Genomic DNA, 22,572 nt, shown 5'->3' on the forward strand with positions numbered 1-22,572 from the left:
CATCTTAATCCTTTCAGTACTTATGAGCTGCTGAAGTTGAGTTGTTCTTTTCTGTCTAAGTGCTCTCTGATGACACGTGTCTCGGGAACTGTCCAGAGTAGAAGCAAATCCCCATAGCAAACCTCTTCTACTCTGTGCAGTTCCCGAGACAGACAGAGGTGCCAGCAGAGAGCATTGTGGTCAGACAGAAAAGAACAACTCAACTTCAGCAGCTGATAATTATTGGAAGGATTAATATTTTTTTTTATAGAAATAATTTACGAATCTATTTAACTTTCTGGAGCCAGTTAACAAAAAAAAAAAAAGTTTTTTTCCTGGAATACCCCTTTAAATGTAGAAGTGCAGATAATGATGAAAGAGAATATGAAGTCGCACTCACCCGAATATTTTTTCAGCATCTCAGAAACTTTAATTTCTTAAACATAGCAGTGAAGTAGATGAAGACAAAGTTCCATAGCGGTCAGACGTGGGGTACACCTGACCCCTCACTGGCGCGCCCCACTTCTGAGAACTTGCCGGCTCTCGCTCCCCGCTATAGAAACGTTGTCTTCATATACTTCACTGCTATGTTTAAGAAATTAAAGTTTCTAAGATGCTGAAGAAATATTTGGGTGGGTGCGACTTCATTCATTTTCTCTTTTGTCATTTGCCCACAAGGGTGCCTCCAGCTGTTGCAAAACTACAAATCCCAGCATGCCTGGACAGCCTAGACTAGCGCTTTCCAAACTCTGGATCTCCCAGCTGTTGCAAAACTACAACTCCCATCATGCACGGACAGCCAAAGGCTGTCCGTGCATGCTGGGAGTTGTAGTTTTGCAACAGCTGGAGGTCCACAGTTATCTATGATGTCTCGGCATGCTGGGATTTGTAGTTTTGCAACAGCTGGAGGCACATTGGTTGAGGAAACGCTGATATAGTGTGTAAACTACTGAAAATATTTCATTCCTTTACATTGAGGATTTTTTCTTTTGTAGAAAAACATCCAAGCCTCTCCTCGGTTCTGCCTGCAGCCACCACCAGAGGGCGCTCACTGTATACGGATTTACACAGGCTGCATCATTAATACCCACACATTGGGGTCGGGGCGGCTGTGAAGCTCCAGCAGGGCCCCGGCCTCACCCCTCACACCCCGTTTATTTCCCCGGAGCTCTATACCCGGGAGCCGCTTCTCTCGCCGCAGCAGCCGGCCGCCATGTTTCCGGAGTCCGCACAGCGAGGTCACGTGACGCGGCGCAGTGTGATGACGTCCCCCTCCTTGGCCCCGCCCTCCCATTGATGGCGCTGTCTGGCGGGCGGTGAAGATCACTGTGACTATTCACCAGAGTCCGGAGAATGGAGGACGATACTGACGTGCCGCAGGAGAGGGAAACCAAGGTAACCGGGCGACCCCCGCCATCTCTACCGGCGTCACGTGACCTGCTGGGCTGATATCAGCCTGTAATAGTCTCCTGTCCGCCATGTGTCACATCAGGCCCCTTCACATAACTACTACCCCCATTATCTCTGCTGGCTGTAAGTGAATAGAACACATTGTTTACATCCATACTGACCTAATAGCTCTTACAGCTGAGGGTTCGTTACAGTTGCGCTCTGTTTACACAATCCTCAGCAGCAGCAGCAGCAGCAGCAGTCTCCTTTAGGTTCTCATCGGCCTCCTTCACATATATCAGATGTCTGGCAGCGTCTACCTCCAGCGGGCATCCGAGGAAACTGATTGTAGAACTGATCCCCGGACCAGAAACAATGGACGTCCCCGGACCAGAAACGGTGGACGTCCCCGGACCAGAAACGGCGGACGTCCCCGGACCAGAAACAATGGACGTCCCCGGACCAGAAACGGCGGACGTCCCCGGACCAGAAACGGCGGACGTCCCCGGACCAGAAACGGCGGACGTCCCCGGACCAGAAACGGCGGACGTCCCCGGACCAGGAACGGCGGACGTCCCCGGACCAGGAACGGCGGACGTCCCCGGACCAGGAACGGCGGACGTCCCCGGACCAGGAACGGCGGACGTCCCCGGACCAGGAACGGCGGACGTCCCCGGACCAGAAACGGCGGACGTCCCCGGACCAGAAACGGCGGACGTCCCCGGACCAGAAACGGCGGACGTCCCCGGACCAGAAACGGCGGACGTCCCCGGACCAGAAACGGTGGACGTCCCCAGACATCACTGGACAGAAACAATGGACACCGGACGTCACCGGACCATGAACAATGGACGCCGGATGCTTATAGGAGATATCGGGCTAAAATAAACTCCTCCCCTATCCACAGGACAGGGGATAAGTAGCTGATCACCAGCTCTCAGTGTGGGGCTCATTACATTCTTATGAAAAAGTCCCGAATACAGCTCTCGGGCATCACTGGCGCTCCCATAGAAATGAATGGAGGGCGTGCAGACTACCGGTGGACAACACTCTCCTCTCACAAGAGCCGGGGTCCTGTCCCGGAAATTGGGGAGATCCCGGCGCTCGGACACCTCCCGGGATCAGCTACGTTTAGTTTTGCTGGAGTTCTTTAACAACTGATGTTACCTGATAAATTTTGTCATCAGTAGCGTTGAGATTTAGGCTGAGTTTACCAGCGCCGGACATATGTGAACACAGCCTTACAATGGCGCAGTGTGTCTGTCAGGATAGTTTGGCGCAGGGTGTGGGTCAGGATAGTTTGGCGCAGGGTATGGGTCAGGATAGTTTGGCGCAGTGTATGGGTCAGGATAGTTTGGCGCAGGGTATGGGTCAGGATAGTTTGGCGCAGGGTATGGGTCAGGATAGTTTGGCGCAGGGTATGGGTCAGGATAGTTTGGCGCAGGGTATGGGTCAGGATAGTTTGGCGCAGGGTATGGGTCAGGATAGTTTGGCGCAGTGTATGGGTCAGGATAGTTTGGCGCAGTGTATGGGTCAGGATAGTTTGGCGCAGGGTATGGGTCAGGATAGTTTGGCGCAGGGTATGGGTCAGGATAGTTTGGCGCAGGGTATGGGTCAGGATAGTTTGGCGCAGGGTATGGGTCAGGATAGTTTGGCGCAGGGTATGGGTCAGGATAGTTTGGCGCAGGGTATGGGTCAGGATAGTTTGGCGCAGTGTACGGGTCAGGATAGTTTGGCGCAGGGTATGGGTCAGGATAGTTTGGCGCAGGGTATGGGTCAGGATAGTTTGGCGCAGTGTATGGGTCAGGATAGTTTGGCGCAGTGTATGGGTCAGGATAGTTTGGCGCAGGGTATGGGTCAGGATAGTTTGGCGCAGTGTATGGGTCTGGATAGTTTGGCGCAGGGTATGGGTCAGGATAGTTTGGCGCAGGGTATGGGTCAGGATAGTTTGGCGCAGGGTGTGGGTCAGGATAGTTTGGCGCAGGGTGTGGGTCTGGATAGTTTGGCGCAGGGTATGGGTCTGGATAGTTTGGCGCAGGGTATGGGTCTGGATAGTTTGGCGCAGGGTATGGGTCTGGATAGTTTGGCGCAGGGTATGGGTCAGGATAGTTTGGCGCAGTGTATGGGTCAGGATAGTTTGGCGCAGTGTACGGGTCAGGATAGTTTGGCGCAGGCTATGGGTCTGGATAGTTTGGCGCAGGGTATGGGTCTGGATAGTTTGGCGCAGTGTACGGGTCAGGATAGTTTGGCGCAGGGTATGGGTCAGGATAGTTTGGCGCAGGCTATGGGTCTGGATAGTTTGGCGCAGGGTATGGGTCTGGATAGTTTGGCGCAGGGTATGGGTCAGGATAGTTTGGCGCAGTGTATGGGTCAGGATAGTTTGGCGCAGGGTATGGGTCTGGATAGTTTGGCGCAGGGTATGGGTCAGGATAGTTTGGCGCAGTGTATGGGTCAGGATAGTTTGGCGCAGTGTACGGGTCAGGATAGTTTGGCGCAGGCTATGGGTCAGGATAGTTTGGCGCAGGGTATGGGTCTGGATAGTTTGGCGCAGGGTATGGGTCTGGATAGTTTGGCGCAGGGTATGGGTCTGGATAGTTTGGCGCAGGGTATGGGTCAGGATAGTTTGGCGCAGGGTATGGGTCAGGATAGTTTGGCGCAGGGTATGGGTCAGGATAGTTTGGCGCAGGGTATGGGTCAGGATAGTTTCAAACAAACCGGAAAGGGAAAGACTTACACCAGTCACGCGCACCCGACTATAGAAATTATTGTAACAATAAATCTTTATTAACCCCTTAAATTAGATATATCATGGGGGGAAAAACTCATCCCATATTTAAAGCATAGGGGATAAGTTTTAGATCATGGGGGGTCTGACTGCTGGGACCCCCCACAATCTCTTGTACTGGGCCCCGGCTCTCCAGGGAGCGGCGCACCTCCAGGTGTTGCAAAACTACAACTCCCAGCGTGCCTGGACAGCCGAAGAAGAGTTGTAGTTTTGCAACATCTGGAGGCCCCCTGATTTTGAAACACTGGGATAGAGGATGCATTTTTCCTCATGATACGTTTTTTTGTTTTATACTCCTAGTTTGGTACAGTGTGTCGCTCTCCCTAGTTTGGTGGTACAGTGTGTTGCTCTCCCTAGTTTGGTACAGTGTGTCGCTCTCCCTAGTTTGGTACAGTGTGTTGCTCTCCCTAGTTTGGTACAGTGTGTTGCTCTCCCTAGTTTGGTACAGTGTGTCGCTCTCCCTAGTTTGGTACAGTGTGTTGCTCTCCCTAGTTTGGTACAGTGTGTTGCTCTCCCTAGTTTGGTACAGTGTGTCGCTCTCCCTAGTTTGGTACAGTGTGTCGCTCTCCCTAGTTTGGTACAGTGTGTCGCTCTCCCTAGTTTGGTACAGTGTGTCGCTCTCCCTAGTTTGGTGGTACAGTGTGTCGCTCTCCCTAGTTTGGTGGTACAGTGCGTCGCTCTCCCTAGTTTGGTGGTACAGTGCGTCGCTCTCCCTAGTTTGGTGGTACAGTGTGTCGCTCTCCCTAGTTTGGTACAGTGCGTCGCTCTCCCTAGTTTGGTGGTACAGTGTGTCGCTCTCCCTAGTTTGGTGGTACAGTGCGTCGCTCTCCCTAGTTTGGTGGTACAGTGCGTCGCTCTCCCTAGTTTGGTGGTACAGTGCGTCGCTCTCCCTAGTTTGGTGGTACAGTGCGTCGCTCTCCCTCGTTTGGTGGTACAGTGCGTCGCTCTCCCTAGTTTGGTGGTACAGTGCGTCGCTCTCCCTAGTTTGGTGGTACAGTGCGTCGCTCTCCCTAGTTTGGTGGTACAGTGCGTCGCTCTCCCTAGTTTGGTGGTACAGTGCGTCGCTCTCCCTAGTTTGGTGGTACAGTGCGTCGCTCTCCCTCGTTTGGTGGTACAGTGCGTCGCTCTCCCTAGTTTGGTGGTACAGTGCGTCGCTCTCCCTAGTTTGGTGGTACAGTGCGTCGCTCTCCCTAGTTTGGTGGTACAGTGCGTCGCTCTCCCTAGTTTGGTGGTACAGTGCGTCGCTCTCCCTAGTTTGGTGGTACAGTGCGTCGCTCTCCCTAGTTTGGTGGTACAGTGCGTCGCTCTCCCTAGTTTGGTGGTACAGTGCGTCGCTCTCCCTAGTTTGGTGGTACAGTGTGTCGCTCTCCCTAGTTTGGTGGTACAGTGTGTCGCTCTCCCTCGTTTGGTGGTACAGTGCGTCGCTCTCCCTAGTTTGGTGGTACAGTGCGTCGCTCTCCCTAGTTTGGTGGTACAGTGCGTCGCTCTCCCTAGTTTGGTGGTACAGTGCGTCGCTCTCCCTAGTTTGGTGGTACAGTGCGTCGCTCTCCCTCGTTTGGTGGTACAGTGCGTCGCTCTCCCTAGTTTGGTGGTACAGTGCGTCGCTCTCCCTCGTTTGGTGGTACAGTGCGTCGCTCTCCCTCGTTTGGTGGTACAGTGTGTCGCTCTCCCTAGTTTGGTACAGTGTGTCGGCCTTGACCTGACTGAACTCTTATTACCATTTTACAGGATTTCCAGTTCCGACAGCTGAAAAAGAATCGGATATTCACACCGCCAGCTGATCTCCCCAAGGAGCGTTCAAATCTTCTTGCCGTGTCCAACAAATATGGCTTCCTGGTGGCCGGCGGCCCGGCGGGGCTGAAGATTTTCCGAACTGATGACGTTCTGGTCCCTATAAAACCCGGGGAGGACCCCAATAATATACGTAGGTTGATGAACGTGCGATTGGGGTCTTAAAAGGACAGTAAAAAGACTGCTGCAAAACTGCAACTCCCAGCCGTTGGTTGTTCGGGCATGCTGGGAGTTGTAGTTTTGCAATATTTGGAGGACTACAGTTGGCTACCACTGCTGTAGGCCATGCCGAAAGTTTTTAATTATTTGTAAATGTATTCATTTTATTTATTTATTTTTTGCTTGTGTTTTTTATTTTATTTTATTTTTTTTTTTTTTTTATAAAGCGACAGTTACACTTAGAATTGAAGAAGGATTCGGGGGCCCTTTCAGTGCTTGCAAAAGCAGGTGCTGATATTTTCCTCTAGGGGGCAGTCACTGTGATGGTCTCATTGCTGTTTTGTCTTATCATTGTATAGTGTAGCTTTATACAGAGCCTTTGTTATTACAGTTTGCTCCTTTGGACAGGTTGATTGTTATTGTTAGTTAATAAAGTTTTTCTTGTTGTGCAGAGCCGGGTCCTCCAGGGATCGATGTACCAACAAAGTATCCTGTGCACCATGTGGCGCTGAGCTCAGACAGCCTCACCCTGTCTGTCTGCATGTCATCCAGCTCACAGGGCTCCATCATCTCCTTCTATGATGTCCGGACCCTCGTGGGTGAGGTACGGTTTACGCCCCATTGATAAGAGGAATAGACACCCCCTAAAGGGCCTGACCAAACCTTCATCTAGGGCCGGGCGGGTGCGCATAGTACTGGTGTAGAAGAGTCACATGACACGTTCCTTGTGATCTCCTAAAACAGTGTTTCCCAACGATGGTGCCTCCAGAGGTTGCAAAACTACAACTCCCAGCATGTCCGGACAGCCTTTGGCTGTCCGGGCATGCTGGGAGTTGTAGTTTTGAAACAGCTGGAGTCACCCTAGTTGGGGACTACAACTCCCACCGTTCCTGGACTGCCTTTAGCTGTCCGTGCATGCTGGGAGTTGTAGTTTTGAAACAGCTGGAGTCACCCTGGTTGGGAAGCTACAACTCCCACCATTCCTGGACTGTCTTTGGCTGTCTGGGCATGCTGGGTGTTGTAGTTTTTTCAACTGCTGGGGACACCCTGGTTGGGAAACACTGTTATTGACAAACGGAGAAAAACTTGTAATATTAATATTCTTTAACCCCTTAACGACCAAGGACGTAAATTTACGTCCTGGTGCGGCGGTACTTGGCGTACCAGGACGTATAATTACTTCCTGTACATGGCCGCGAGCATCAGACGATGCTCGGATCATGCGCTGCTGATCGCAGCCAGGGACCCGCCGGTAATGGGCGACATACATGATCGCGCGCATGTCTGCCATTAACCCCTCAGATGCCGTTATCAATACAGATCACAGCATCTGCGGCAGTGCGGTCAGAAATATGGATGATCGGATGCCCGCAGTGCTGCCGCGGCGATCCGGTCGTCCAGAACGGCAGCCGGAGGTCCCCTCACCTTCCTCCGCCGCCTTCCACGGGTCTTCTGCTCTGGTCTGAGATCGAGCAGACCAGAGCAGCCAATGACAGATAACACTGATCAGTGCTATGTCCTATGTATTAGTATTAGTCCCTATGGGGACTATTAAATTGTGAAAATAAAAGTAAAAAAAGTTTTAAAAAATATGAAAAATCCTCTCCCCCAATAAAAATGTAAAATGTCCTTTTTTCCCATTTTACCCCCATAAAGTGTAAAAATAACAATGAAAATAATGAATACACATATTTGGTATCGCTGCGTGCGTAAATGTCCGAACTATTAAAATATAATGTTATTGATCCCGTACGGTGAACGTAACAAAAAACAAACAAACTCGAAAGTGCTGTTTTCTTTGTCACATTTTATTTAAAAAAAAAATTTATAAAAAAAAAATGTATAAAAGTTTTACATACACAAATGAGGTATCAATAAAAAGTACAGATCATAGCGCCAAAAATTACTCTAATGGTCTGTGGATGAAAATATAAGAGTTACGATTTTTAGAAGAGGAGTAGGGGGAAAAAAAATGCAAAAATAAAATTGGCCTGGTCCTTAAGGGGTTATTATCGCCAACTTGTGCCTCTTTAGCCATTGCAGAACTCCATTCGTTCTCTGACAGCATGCTGGGATGTGCAGTTTCTCCCCAGTTCTGGAGCCACAGGATGGGGAGCACTGATGATCTTTTTGGTAATGGAGTTTCTCTCTCTCTCTCTCTCTTTGCAGTCCAGACAACCTAAAGAAGCCTTCTCCTCCCAGCTGCTCTCCAGGGAGGCCGACAGCTTTGTCACCGATCTGAAGTGGAACCCTGTGATGTTCAATCTGGTGGCCGTGTGCCTCAGTAATGGCGGCATCTATGTCTTCAAGGTGACAGACAGCGTGGACCTGTATGCCAACCTACCCCCCTCCCTGGGTGTGACGTGTGGTGAGTGATCATGAAGCTGCGTCCGGTCATATACTGGAGCCATAGAAACCTGCGACTAATGTAATCACCTTGTTACTGTAGTGTGCTGGAGCCCGAAGGGGAAGCAACTGGCTGTAGGCAAACAGAATGGGACAGTGGTGCAGTACATCCCGGTAAGTCCTGTACAACAGCGTTTACTATACTCCAGAGCTGTACTCACTGTTCTGCTGGTGAGATCACTGTGTACATACATTACATTACTTATCCTGTACTGATCCTGAGTTATATCCTGTATTATACTCCAGAGCTGTACTCACTATTCTGCTGGTGAGGTCACTGTGTACATACATTACATTACTTATCCTGTACTGATCCTGAGTTATATCCTGTATTATACTCCAGAGCTGTACTCACTATTCTGCTGGTGAGGTCACTGTGTACATACATTACATTACTTATCCTGTACTGATCCTGAGTTATATCCTGTATTATACTCCAGAGCTGTACTCACTATTCTGCTGGTGAGGTCACTGTGTACATACATTACATTACTTATCCTGTACTGATCCTGAGTTATATCCTGTATTATACTCCAGAGCTGTACTCACTATTCTGCTGGTGAGGTCACTGTGTACATACATTACATTACTTATCCTGTACTGATCCTGAGTTATATCCTGTATTATACTCCAGAGCTGTACTCACTATTCTGCTGGTGAGGTCACTGTGTACATACATTACATTACTTATCCTGTACTGATCCTGAGTTATATCCTGTAGTATACTCCAGAGCTGTACTCACTATTCTGCTGGTGAGGTCACTGTGTACATACATTACATTACTTATCCTGTACTGATCCTGAGTTATATCCTGTATTATACTCCAGAGCTGTACTCACTATTCTGCTGGTGAGATCACTGTGTAGATACATTACATTACTTATCCTGTACTGATCCTGAGTTATATCCTGTATTATACTCCAGAGCTGTACTCACTATTCTGCTGGTGAGATCACTGTGTACATACATTACATTACTTATCCTGTACTGATCCTTAGTTATATACTGTATTATACTCCAGAGCTGTACTCAGTATTCTGCTGGTAGTCACTGTGTGTTCTTTCTTTGCTTTTTGCAGACCCTGGAGGAAAGGAAAGTGATCCCCTGTCCCTCGTTCTATGAATCTGACCCTGTGAAAGGTAAATCTCGTTTCTTCTATTCTTGCAGTGCATTGTGGGTAGGCAATAGATCAGTGATATCTCATAGGTTGTTACATTGTTGCACTAAGGCCATACTTCTTAATCCATGGCATCCTCTGACCTTATATATCTCACAGCTGGGGGTTTGTTACAGTTGTCTCCAGTGCTTAGTTTTACTGTCTTTTTGTGGTTTCAGTGCTGGACATCCTTTGGGTCAGCACCTATGTCTTCGCCGTCGTGTACGCGGCGGCCGATGGATCTTTGGAGACCTCCCCGCAGCTTGTCATGGTCTTGATTCCGGTGAGTTCATTGGCAGATTGGCGCTTAGAGGAGCATCATGGCCGCCTTCACTCCAGTGATTTCACAGGACAGACTGCTGTGTACTGGGCTACAGCGCCCCCTGTGGTTTTGATCTGCACATAACCATATTTGTCTTTTTATGACCCAGAAAAAGGAAGAGAAGCGAGGAGAACGCTTCCTGAACTTCACGGAGACCTGCTACAGCAGCTGCAACGAGAGGCAACATCACTTCTTCATGAACTACATCGAAGACTGGTAAGATGCCAGTGTTATACCCCAGGCTGCCCGCTGCTCAACTGGGCATGAGATTGGCACCAGAAGTCTTCACAATCTCTTCCTTCTCTTAGGGATCTTCTCCTTGGGGCATCAGCAGCCTCCATAGAAGTCAGTGTGATTGCCAGGCCTCCTGATCAGGTAAGTGTCCTACGGCATGGATGTGCCCAGTGAGCGCCCCCCTGCTGAACATATAGTGCCAGCCTAGGGAATGTTGGGAAATAGAAGCAGTGGGGCGTTCGTTGGCATCTAGCTTCCAACTTAGGTAACCCTTTAGAACAGCAGTCTCTAACTTGTAACCTTTGAAGCCGGTGAAAAACGTCAGCTGCTGGGATTTGTAGTTTCCCAACCAGGGTGCCTCCAGCTGTTGCAAAACTACATCTCCCAGCATGTTGACATAACATTGGCTGTCCAGGCATGCTGGGAATTGTAGTTTCAAAACTGGGGTTCCTCCAGCTGTTGCAAAAGTACAACTCGCAGCATGCCCGGACAGCCAACTGGGGTTCCTCCAGCTGTTGCAAAAGTACAACTCCCAGCATGGCCAGACAGCCAACTGGGGTTCCTCCAGCTGTTGCAAAAGTACAACTCCCAGTATGCCCAGACAGCCAACTGGGGTTCCTCCAGCTGTTGCAAAAGTACAACTCCCAGCATGCCCGGACAGCCAGTCATCTTCTGCTCTGGTCTGTGGGAAGGCAGATCAGAGCAGAAGACTCCCAGAAGGCAGCGATCCGATCATCCTGTTAAGTGACCGCGATGCTGCAGATGCCGTGATCTGTATTGATCACGGCACCTGAGGGGTTAATGGCGGACATCCGCGGGATCGCGAGTGTCCGCCATTACCGGCGGGTCCCTGGCTGCGATCCACAGCCGGGACCTGCCGCACATGATGCCGGCATCGCTCCAATGCCTGTGGTTATGCTCAGGACGTAAATGTACGTCCTGGTGCGTTAAGTACCACATCACCAAGACGTACATTTACGTCCTGCGTCGTTAAGGGGTTAGATCTTGGTTGTACCCCTTTCGGTGATGTCCTGTCTGCAGTGCCTGTGCTGAGCGATGTGTCTCCTTGGTCACTACTATGTGCATAGTCGGATCCCGCAGTCATGGGAGCTGAGGACACAAAGTGGATTTTATTATTTTTTCATTTATTTTACTTAGTTAGTTAATTTATTAAAAAAAATGTATTTATCTTTTATTCCTTAAGACTTTTTGCAAAAGTTAAATTTTCTATTCATTGGAGCAATGTCCAGGAAATCAAGTTTTAAAACAATGGTAGAGGGTGTGCAGTGACCCCCCCCCCTGTCATGTGACATCTCGATGGGCGGGGGGGGGGGGGGGGCAGCCATGTGTTGAGATCACTTTGTGTTTCATATATTGTTTCCCCCTCAGAGCCTGTGGGAGTTATGGCTGCTGGAAGACTCGAGCCGAGCAGAGCTGCCGGTGACTGATAACAGCGAGGACACGCTGCCCATGGGGGTTGTGGTCTCCTTCACCAGCCAGCTGAATGTGTTTATCAGTACGTACCATCCATGTGTGCGCTATCCACTGTGTCACAACGCTGCTTATGTAATGGCTAGAAATTAAAGGGGTTGTCTGGGATTAGAAAAATGCAGCTTATATCCTGCAAAAACAGCACCACTCATGTCTACAGGTTGTCTGTGGTATCGCAGCTTGGCTCCATTGCAGGGAATGGGATTGAGCTGCAGTACTGCACACAAACTATGGAAAGGGGTGGCGCTGTTTTTGCAAAATAAGAAGAGGGATGTTCTGATATTGTAGGTGGTTAAACTGAGGGCTGCATAGTGGTAGGAGCAGAATCCCAGCAGTACAGAGTATTTCAGGAGAGGAGTGTGCTGGTCATGTGGAGGTCACAGGGTGAGAGTTATACAGTGGAGGAGCCGGGTCCACAGCAGTACAGAGTATTTCAGGAGAGGAGTGTACTGATCCTGTGGAGGTCACAGGGTCAGAGTTATATAGTGGAGGAGCCGGGTCCACAGCAGTACAGAGTATTTCAGGAGAGGAGTGTACTGATCATGTGGAGGAGCAGGGTCCACAGCAGTACAGAATATTTCAGGAGAGGCTGTACTGATCATGTGGAGGTCACAGGATGAGAGTTATATAGTGGAGGAGCAGGGTCCACAGCAGTACAGAGTATTTCAGGAGAGGAATGTGCTGATAATGTGGAGGTCACAGGGTGAGAGTTATATAGTGGAGGAGCAGGGTCCACAGCAGTACAGAGTATTTCAGGAGAGGAGTGTGCTGATCATGTGGGAGGTCACAGGGTGAGAGTTATATAGTGGAGGAGCAGGGTCCACAGCAGTACAGAGTATTTCAGAAGAGGAGTGCGCTGATCATGTGGAGGTCACAGGGTGAGAGTTAGATAGTGGAGGAGCAGGGTCCACAGCAGTACAGAGTATTTCAGAAGAGGAGTGCGCTGATCATGTGGAGGTCACAGGGTGAGAGTTATATAGTGGAGGAGCAGGGTCCACAGCAGTACAGAGTATTTTAGGAGAGTCGTGTGCTGATCATGTTGGGGGGGGGGGGGGGGTAATTACGTAAAGAAAGGAGCTGGGTTCCCAGCAGACATTCAGGTTAGGAGAGGGCTGATCATGTTGGGGGTTACAAACTGAGTGTTACATAGTGGAGGGATCAGCAGCGCAGAGTATTTCAGGGGAGGGGAGTGCTGATCATGTTGGGGGTTACAGACTGAGTGTTACATAGTGGAGGGATCAGCAGCGCAGAGTATTTCAGGGGAGGGGAGTGCTGATCATGTTGGGGGTTACCTAGTGGAAGGATCAGGATCTCAGCGGCAGAGAAGTGCCACAGTTTTTGTCCCATCTCCATTATACTGCAGCGGCGGCTCTTGTCCCTGACTGACCTCTCCTCCTCTTCGCCATTAACCTCCGTGTCTTTTGCTCCTACAGGTGAAGAGAAGATTCTGCCTCCCACTCCGGTACTGCTGCTGCTCTCCACCGATGGCGTCCTCTGCCCCTTTCACATGATCAACTCAAACCCTGTCAAATCTCTGACCGTGAAACCGGAGCGGCTCCCTATGGAAGGAGAACGGCAGATTAAAACTGCAGGTATCTGTGTGTTCTCTCTTACATACTGTAGTGCCCCCCTCACCCTGAGACAGTGGTCTCAAACTGTGGCCCTTCAGATGTTGCAAAACTACAAATCCCAGCATGCTTTCAGAGAACGTATGGAGTATTGCAATGGCTAAATAGGTACAGTATGGCTATATTAAAGGGGTACTCCGGTGGAAAACTTGCTATTTCTCCTGCTCTGGACAGTTCCTAAAATTGACAGCAGAGGTCAGCAGAGAGCACTGTGGTCGTGACAGAAGAGAAATCCAAAAAGAAAAGCATTTCCTCTGTAGTATACAGCCCCAAAAATGTACTGGAAGGATTAAGATTTTTTAATAGAAGTGATTTACAAATCTGTTTAATTTTCTGACACCAGTTGATTTTAAAAGGAAAAAAAAAGCTTTCCACAGGTGTACCCCTTTAACCCCTTAACGACAAAGGACGTAAATGTACGTCCTGGTGAGGTGGCACTTATTGCACCAGGACGTACATTTACGTCCTATGCATAACCGTGAGCATTGGAGCGATTCTCACGTCATGCACGACAGGTCCCGGATGCAGCCAGGAACCCGCCCGTAATGGCGAAAATCCGCGATCGCGCGGATGTCCGCCATTAACCCCTCAGATGCCGTGATCAATACAGATCACGGCATCTGCAGCATCGCGGTCACTAAAATGGATGATCGGATCGCCCGCAGTGCTGCCGCGGCGATCCGATCATCCAGCATGGCGGCCGGAGGTCCCCTCACCTTGCTGCAGCCGTCTTGTGCTCTGGTCTGCGATTGAGCGAACAGTAATAGAAAAGTATATTTTCATGGGTATCATTTTAATCGTATTGACCCAAAGAATAAAGAACACGTCATTTTTACAGTAAATTGTACGGCGTGAAAAAGAAACCTTCCAAAATTTGCTAAATTGCGGTTTTCTTTTTAATTTCCCCACACAAATAGTATTTTTTTTGCGCCGTACATTTTATGGTAAAGTGAGTGATGGCATTACAACGGACAACTGGTCGCGCAAAAAACAAGCCCTCATACTAGTCTGTGGATGAAAATATAAGAGTTATTTTTTGAAGGCGAGGAGGGAAAAACGAAAACATAAAAATAAAATTGTCTGAGTCCTTAAGGCCCAAATGGGCTGCTTCCTTAAAGGGGTACTCCGGTGAAAACCTTTTTTCTTTTAAATCAACTGGTGGCAGAAAGTTAAACATATTTGTAATTACTTTTATTTAAAAAAATCTTAATCCTTCCTGTACTTATTAGCTGCTGAATACTACAGAGGAAATTCTTTTCTTTTCGGAATGCTCTCTGATGACATCACGAACACAGTTCTCTCTGCTGACGTTATTATAATAAGAATAATAACGCTTTATTTATTGTTGTCCTTAGTGGGATTTGAACCCAAGTCCCCAGCACTGCAAGGCAGCAGTGCTAACCACTGAGCCACCATGCTTCCCTTAGCGTACATCTGCTATGCATGGTTGCTAAAATGGACAGAGATGTCAGCAGAGAGCATTGTGCTCGTGATGTCATTAGTGTTCCAAAAAGATTTGGAACACTAATGCAGCTAATAAGTAGTGGAAGGATTAAGATTTTTTAATAGAAGTAATTTACAAATATGTTTAACTTTCTGCCACCAGTTGATTTAAAAGAAAAAAGGTTTTCACCGGAGTACCCCTTTAAGGGGTTAAATATTGTTATTGGTAGTTTTTCTCTGTCAAGAACAGTGTTTCCCAACCAGCATGCCTCCAGCTGTTGCAAAACTACAACTCCCAGCATGCCCGGACAGCCAAAGGCAGTCTAGGAAAGGTGGGAGTTGTAGTTTCCCAACCAGGGTGTCGCCAGCTGTTGCAAAACTACAACTCCCAGCATGCCCGGACAGCCAACGGCAGTCTAGGAAAGGTGTGAATTGTAGTTTCCCAACCAGGGTGGCACCAGCTGTTGCATAACTACAACTCCCAGCATGCCCAGACAGCCAAAGGCAGTCTAGGAAAGGTGGGAGTTGTAGTTTCCCAACCAGGGTGTCGCCAGCTGTTGCAAAACTACAACTCCCAGCATGCCCGGACAGCCAACGGCAGTCTAGGAAAGGTGTGAATTGTAGTTTCCCAACCAGGGTGGCACCAGCTGTTGCATAACTACAACTCCCAGCATGCCCAGACAGCCAAAGGCAGTCTAGGAAAGGTGGGAGTTGTAGTTTCCCAACCAGGGTGTCGCCAGCGGTTGCAAAACTACAACTCCCAGCATGCCCGGACAGCCAACGGCTGTCCGGGCATGCTGGGAGTTGAAGTTTTGCAACATCTGGAGGGCCACAGTGTGAGACCACTGCCCTAAGACACTTTAGACTTCTGCCCTGATGGGCTGACCCCATAATAAAACAGGCCCTGTATGTAAATAGAGCAGCCATGGGGCCATATTAGAGAAACCACAACCCACAATAGGATCACAAGACCAATCAGTCAGCCATAGTAATAACGTAGATCACCTGTTTGTGTCACCTCAATGCTTGGACTCAAGATGAGCGAATTTACAGTAAATTCGATTCGTCACGAACTTCTCGGCTCGGCAGTTGATGACTTTTCCTGCATAAATTAGTTCAGCTTTCAGGTGCTCCCGTGGGCTAGAAAAGGTGGATACAGTCCTAAGAGACTCTTTCCTAGGAATGTATCCACCTTTTCCAGCCCACCGGAGCACCTGAAAGCTGAACTAATTTATGCAGGATAAGTCATCAACTGCCGAGCCGAGAAGTTCGTGACGAATCGAATTTACTGTAAATTCGCTCATCTCTAGCTTGGACCTTGGATACATGAAGAGGAGCTGCACCAGGATGCTGCAAAAATTAAAATCCAGTGTTTTATTGGTGGAAAATGTAAAGGTCCGTGGTAGAAACCAATGCAAATCGGTTATGATTGAGACATAGTGTAGTGATATCCTGTGTCCTTATAAAGGAGACAAACAAGATGACATCCTCCATCCAAAGGTTAAAGGGGATATCCAGGAAAAAACTTTATATATATATATATATATATATATATATATATATATATATATATATATATATATATCAACTGGCTCCAAAAAGTTAAACAGATTTGTAAATTACTTCTATTAAAAAATCTTAATCCTTTCAGTACTTATGAGCTTCTGAAGTTAAGGTTGTTCTTTTCTGTCTAAGTGCTCTCTGATGACACCTGTCTCGGGAACCGCCCAGTTTAGAAGCAAATCCCCATAGCAAACCTCTTCTAAACTGGGCGTTTCCCGAGACAGGTGTCATCAGAGAGCACTTAGACAGAAAAGAACAACCTTAACTTCAGAAGCTCATAAGTACTGAAAGGATTAAGATTTTTTAATAGAAGTAATTTACAAATCTGTTTAACTTTCTGGAGCCAGTTGATATATAAAAAAAGTTTTTTTTTCCTGGAATACCCCTTTAACCCTTACTCACCCCCATTTGCCAGGGGCGAGGTTTTTGTTTAAAGTCCCATACAAGTCAATGGGAAATATATGTTACTGCATAACTTCCAAACGGCTGGAGATATTTCCATAATACTTGGTCACATGTTACTTATATGTCCAGTTAAAATATAGGATAGTTAATTTAACCCTTAACTACCCCCATTTGTGAGGGTCGGGGTTTTTGTTTAACGTCCCATGCAAATCAATGGGAAATGTATGTTCCCACATAACTTCCGTACGGCTGGAGATATTTCAATACCTGGTCACATATTACGGGTCAGGATGGGAGGTCGGGATGACCGGGCATGCTGGGGGTTTGTAGTTCTGCAATATCTGCAGGCACCCTGGTTGGGAAACACTGCCCTAATGTGTATGGAGGTCTGTCTGGGCATGCTGGAAGTTGTAGTTTTGCAACAGCTGGAGGCACCCTGGTTGGGAAACACTGATCTGTGGACCTCCCAGTTGTTGCAAAACTACAACTTCCTGTATGGCCACACAGCCAAAATCTGTCCCGGCATGCTAAGTTTCAATGTAATCTTCTGTTCTGAAACAGGGATATTGTTTTGCCCATAAGCAAATATGGTTGCCCCCCCCCCCCCCCCCCTCCCCATATAGATACAGTGGGTTTTGTACCATGGATGCTCAATGATACTCACATGTCCCTGCCGCTCCCGCCCGTCATTTCGCCGCTCTGCTGCCGCCCTGCGCCATCGCTCTCCATCGCCGCTCATGCCGCCCCTATTGGACAACAGGCCGGAGCGGCGGGGACATGTATCATTGAGCAGGGCACATGGGTCGCATTAAACTGAAGCAGTCAGCGCTGCCGGAAGCCGTTTTTGCAATGGCCCCGACACACAGAAGCATCGAATGTTGAAACGATTGTATGTCGGGGGATCACTGTACTCATAACCTATATTACAGACATTAAAGGGGATACTACAGTGTGGGACAATTTATATCCTATCCAAAGTATAGCAAAGGATAGGATGGATGGGTCTGACCGCTGGGACCGCCTGTGATTTTCAGCACGGCGACCAGTTCTTCTCGTGCATGGAGCAATCTCCACTCCGTGCAAGGAGACTATGGACGAAGCTGTGGTCAACACTCCCCATCCATCCGGGAGATACATGAACACTGTATCCCATAGAGATGCATGGATAGGGGCATGTGCTGGGGTGCCGAGCCTGAGATCACGGCGGGTCCCCTTGGATAAAGAATTGGCAGACACTGCAGTACTCCTTTAAGTGTTTGCGGGGCTCCCTTTAAATTTTGCTGCAATAAACATTGGATTTAATCTTTCTTGTTGTCACCTAATCCTTTGTTTCCTTGTTGTGTTTGCAGCGCCCGTTGCTACCACCGCAGGACCTGCCGCTTCTTTCGCTAGCCCTCCTCAATATGGTGCAGTTAACAGCAGCGTTACTAACACGCCCCCTACTGGTTTCACTGGGAAAGTGTCTGCTCCAGCCTTCGGTCTCCCAACGTCGTCTCCTGCTGCTGCTTTCGGCGGCCCTGCAAAACCTCAGACGACCGCTCCTGTGTTCACCCTGCCTCCTGCTAGTGGCCCTGCCAGACCTCAGACGACCGCTCCCCCTGTCTTTACCCAGCCTCCTGCTAGTGGCCTTGCCAAACCTCAGACTTCTGCTTCTCCTGCCTTCACCTTTCCTGGTGCTAATGTGTCTGTAAAACCTCAGACTACAGCTGCTCCAACCTTTGGCATGCCAGCCGCCAGTGTCCCTGCTGTATCTGCTCCAACCTTTGGCATGCCAGCCGCCAGTGTCCCTGCTGTATCTGCTCCAACCTTTGGCATGCCAACCGCCAGTGTCCCTGCTGTATCTGCTCCAACCTTTGGCATGCCAGCCGCCAGTGTCCCTGCTGTATCTGCTCCAACCTTTGGCATGCCAGCCGCCAGTGTCCCTGCTGTATCTGCTCCAACCTTTGGCATGCCAGCCGCCAGTGTCCCTGCTGTATCTGCTCCAACCTTTGGCATGCCAGCCGCCAGTGTCCCTGCTGTATCTGCTCCAACCTTCGGCATGCCAGCCGCCAGTGTCCCTGCGGTATCTGCTCCAACCTTCGGCATGCCAGCCGCCGGTGTCCCTGCGGTATCTGCTCCAGCCTTCGGCATGCCAGCCGCCAGTGTCCCTGCGGTATCTGCTCCAACCTTTGGTATACCATCATCTAGTGTGCCGGCAGCTGCCCCCAATTTCAGCTTTACCTCAGCTTCTCTCTCTGGGAAGCCCCAGCCTAGCCCCGCTTTTAGTTCGTCTTCCTCGAGTGTCCCTGGTAACCCTCCAGCCGCTTCCTTTGGTTTCGGCATGCCTGCTTCAAATTTTCCTCTCGGTCCTCAAGACGGTTCTTCATTTGCAGGCAAACCCCAGCCTTCCCCCGCTTTCAGTGTTCCTTCTACTAGCCTTCCTACAGCAACACAAGCCAGCTCTTTTTCTGCCTTATTTGGTACTTCAGCTGGGGCGGCAAGCTTTACCAAGCCAGCGGGTGCACCAGTATCGTCCTTCACCGCGGAGCCAGCCGGAGGAGGAGCTTTTGAGGCTGCAACACCAAAGCCAGAAATCACCAACAGTTCTAACCAAGCTGCAGATCCCGGTGTCCAAGCAGCGTCCTCCATCAGAGTGAACCTAAAAGACAAGTACGTGTAACTAAAAACACCTTGACCGGCTTGTCACTGGGCACTAACATATCTTAGTGTATGTGGTGGGCAGAGCTCTTACTCCTAGTACATTGGCCAGGGGTGGTGGCGTTGCCACATTCACTTTCTTATACACCAAAATTTGCATCTACTGTTATACTGGTCTTACTGGCTTTACACATAATTTATGCTGGATAATTTGTACTTTTCTGAGTAGAATACACACTTATAGACCACCAGGAAAGCCAGCATCAACTCCTCCACTAGCCTAGACCACCAGGAAAGCCATCATCAACTCCTCCACTAGCCTAGACCACCAGGAAAGCCAGCATCAACTCCTCCACTAGCCTAGACCACCAGGAAAGCCAGCATCAACTCCTCCACTAGCCTAGACCACCAGGGAAGTCAGCATCAACTCCTCCACTAGCCTAGACCACCAGGGAAATCAGCATAATCTCCACTAGCCTAGACAACCAGGGAAGTCGGCATCAACTCCTCCACTAGCCTAGACCACCAGGGAAATCAGCATAATCTACACTAGCCTAGACAACCAGGGAAGTCAGCATCAACTACTCCACTAGCCTAGACCACCAGGGAAGTCAGCATCAATTCCTCCACTAGCCTAGACCACCAGGGAAATCAGCATCAACTACTCCACTAGCCTAGACAACCAGGGAAGCCAACATCAACTCCTCTACTAGCCTAGACCACCAGGGAAGCCAGCATCAACTCCTCCACTAGGTTAGACAACCAGGGAAGCCAGCATCAACTCCTCCACTAGCCTAGACCACCAGAGAAGCCAGCATCAACTCCTATACTAGCCTAGACCACCAGGGAAGTCAGCATCAACTCCTCCACTAGCCTAGACCACCAGGGAAATCAGCATCAACTCCTCCACTAGCCTAGACCACCAGGGAAGTCAGCATCAACTCTACTAGCCTAGACAACCAGGGAAGTCAACATCAACTCCTCCACTAGCCTAGACCACCAGGGAAGTCGGCATCAACTCCTCCACTAGCCTAGACCACCAGGGAAGTCGGCATCAACTCCTCCACTAGCCTAGACCACCAGGAAAGCCAGCATCAATTCCTCCACTAGCCTAGACCACCTGGGAAGTCAGCATCAACTCATCCACTAGCCTAGACCACCAGGGAAATCAGCATAATCTCCACTAGCCTAGACAACCAGGGAAGACAGCACCAAATCCTCCACTAGCCTAGACCACCAGGGAAGTCAGCATCAACTCCTCCACTAGCCTAGACCACCAGGGAAGTCAGCATCAACTCCTCCACTAGCCTAGACCACCAGGAAAGCCAGCATCAACTCCTTCACTAGCCTAGACCACCTGGGAAGTCAGCATCAACTCCTCCACTAGCCTAGACCACCAGGGAAATCAGCATAATCTACACTAGCCTAGACAACCAGGGAAGTCAGCATCAACTCCTCCACTAGCCTAGACCACCAGGGAAGTCAGCATCAACTCTTCCACTAGCCTAGACCACCAGGGAAATCAGCATAATCTACACTAGCCTAGACAACCAGGGAAGTCAGCATCAACTACTCCACTAGCCTAGCACTAGCCTAGACCACCAGGAAAGCCAGCATTAACTCCTCCACTAGCCTAGACCACCAGGAAAGCCAGCATTAACTCCTCCACTAGCCTAGACCACCAGGGAATGGGCCTCAGACTGCCAGGAATGTTTATTCATCTGTAGTTTTGCTCTTCCGTGTTCATGTATAAGTTGACTGTTCTTTCATTTCACTCTCAGGTTTGGTGCCGTGGACACTCCTCAGCCTAAGCCCGGCTTCACCGTAAGCGCTCCAGGTTTTTCTTTCGCACCTCCAGCCAAGACCACAACCCCAGCCCCTCCTGGCACCATTGCCATGACCTCTCCATCCCAGCCCATGGGGACGCCCAGCAGACCGTTCTCTGATGGTAATTCTAGCTGATATATAGCTGTATCTCCAGCTGAAGCACCTGTTGTGCCATTATAGGGTCTGTTCTATATATATTACAGCCCATGTACAGTACTCGTATTGTTAATAACCCTTCTTATTGTCCTTGCAGTTTCACAATCCTCGCAGAGCGTTCTCCCGTCCCCAGCTGTGGCCCAGAAGGCGGCCCGTGTCTTACCAGCAGTAGCTAAGCAGGTGGCGCCTCCTCAGGTATTGTCCCCCTTTCTTTTTGGGCTGGAAAACCACAGTGAGCTTAAAGCGGTACTCCGATGCAAAACATCTTATCTCCGGGCCGGCTGCAGCGGTTTCGGAACACGGAAACGTGGAGCTCCCGTGTTCGTGACATCACACCACACCCCTTCCATTCATGTCTGTGGGAGGGGGCGTGACGGCTAGTACGTAGCCTTCACGCCTCCTCCCATAGATCTGAAAGGAGGGGGCGTGGCGGCTGCGGAGCGGAGTTCACTCAATGCACAGATGACCGGGGTTCCGTGGTGGGATCCCTGTGATCTAACATCTTATCCCCTATACCAGTGGTCATCAACCCGCGGACCTCCAGATGTTTCAAAACTACAACTCCCAGCATGCCCGGACAGCCGTTGGCTGTCCGGGCATGCTGGGAGTTGTAGTTTTGCAACATCTAGAGGTCCGCAGGTTGAAGACCACTGCCCTATACATTTGATAGGGGATAAGATGTTTTGCACCGGAGTACCCCTTTAAAGGGGTACTCTGCCCCTAGAGACGTTATCCCCTATCCTTTTGGATAGGGGATAAGATGTCTAGGGACGGAGTACTCCTTTAAAATGGCTGATAACAGAGAACAAAATCCTCATTGTCATCTCCATTTTGTTTTCTGCAGCCTGTAGCAAGTGGAGCATATGACAGAACTGCGGACAACAAAGATCCTATCCACAATGGAATAAAGGAGGAGGTGCGCGAGCTGGAGAAGTAATAGTTAATGTCTCTAGTCTGTGCTGCGCATTTACCTTCTGTCTTTTTTGGCGGCAGATCGCTCATTTTCAGAAGGAGTTGGACGACCTGAAGGAGCGGACGGCTAAGGCTCATTATACTGTAGGAACGGAGGAGGAGATGAGAAAGCTGAGGAAAGACTCTGATGATCTGCAGACATTTGTTCTGGATATCCAGGATACTACAAAGGTAGCGAAGGATATAAAGGAGTGTCAGCTCCGGGGGTTTGGGCGCCGTGTCCCGTGC

The 22,572-nt window shown here is 49.4% G+C and overlaps 1 protein-coding gene across 1 annotated transcript in view; it reads left to right on the forward strand.

The window, feature by feature from the left end:
• The first annotated feature begins 1,219 nt into the window (after positions 1–1,219).
• NUP214 (nucleoporin 214) overlaps positions 1,220–22,572 on the forward strand; it is a 42,294-nt gene continuing 20,941 nt past the window's right edge. Inside the window, exons 1-16 of the mRNA XM_056538693.1 lie at positions 1,220–1,374; positions 5,882–6,077; positions 6,556–6,707; positions 8,273–8,471; positions 8,553–8,623; positions 9,589–9,649; positions 9,846–9,949; positions 10,098–10,204; positions 10,297–10,363; positions 11,612–11,738; positions 13,147–13,305; positions 18,102–19,401; positions 21,171–21,337; positions 21,470–21,567; positions 22,217–22,288; positions 22,366–22,515. Of these exons, the coding sequence (XP_056394668.1) occupies positions 1,333–1,374; positions 5,882–6,077; positions 6,556–6,707; positions 8,273–8,471; positions 8,553–8,623; positions 9,589–9,649; positions 9,846–9,949; positions 10,098–10,204; positions 10,297–10,363; positions 11,612–11,738; positions 13,147–13,305; positions 18,102–19,401; positions 21,171–21,337; positions 21,470–21,567; positions 22,217–22,288; positions 22,366–22,515 (3,072 nt within the window). The 5' untranslated portion in view covers positions 1,220–1,332. The remainder of the gene's footprint in view (positions 1,375–5,881; positions 6,078–6,555; positions 6,708–8,272; positions 8,472–8,552; positions 8,624–9,588; positions 9,650–9,845; positions 9,950–10,097; positions 10,205–10,296; positions 10,364–11,611; positions 11,739–13,146; positions 13,306–18,101; positions 19,402–21,170; positions 21,338–21,469; positions 21,568–22,216; positions 22,289–22,365; positions 22,516–22,572) is intronic.

The sequence above is a fragment of the Hyla sarda genome, chromosome 9 (genome assembly GCF_029499605.1).
Source record: "Hyla sarda isolate aHylSar1 chromosome 9, aHylSar1.hap1, whole genome shotgun sequence".
Classification (NCBI taxonomy): domain Eukaryota; kingdom Metazoa; phylum Chordata; class Amphibia; order Anura; family Hylidae; genus Hyla; species Hyla sarda.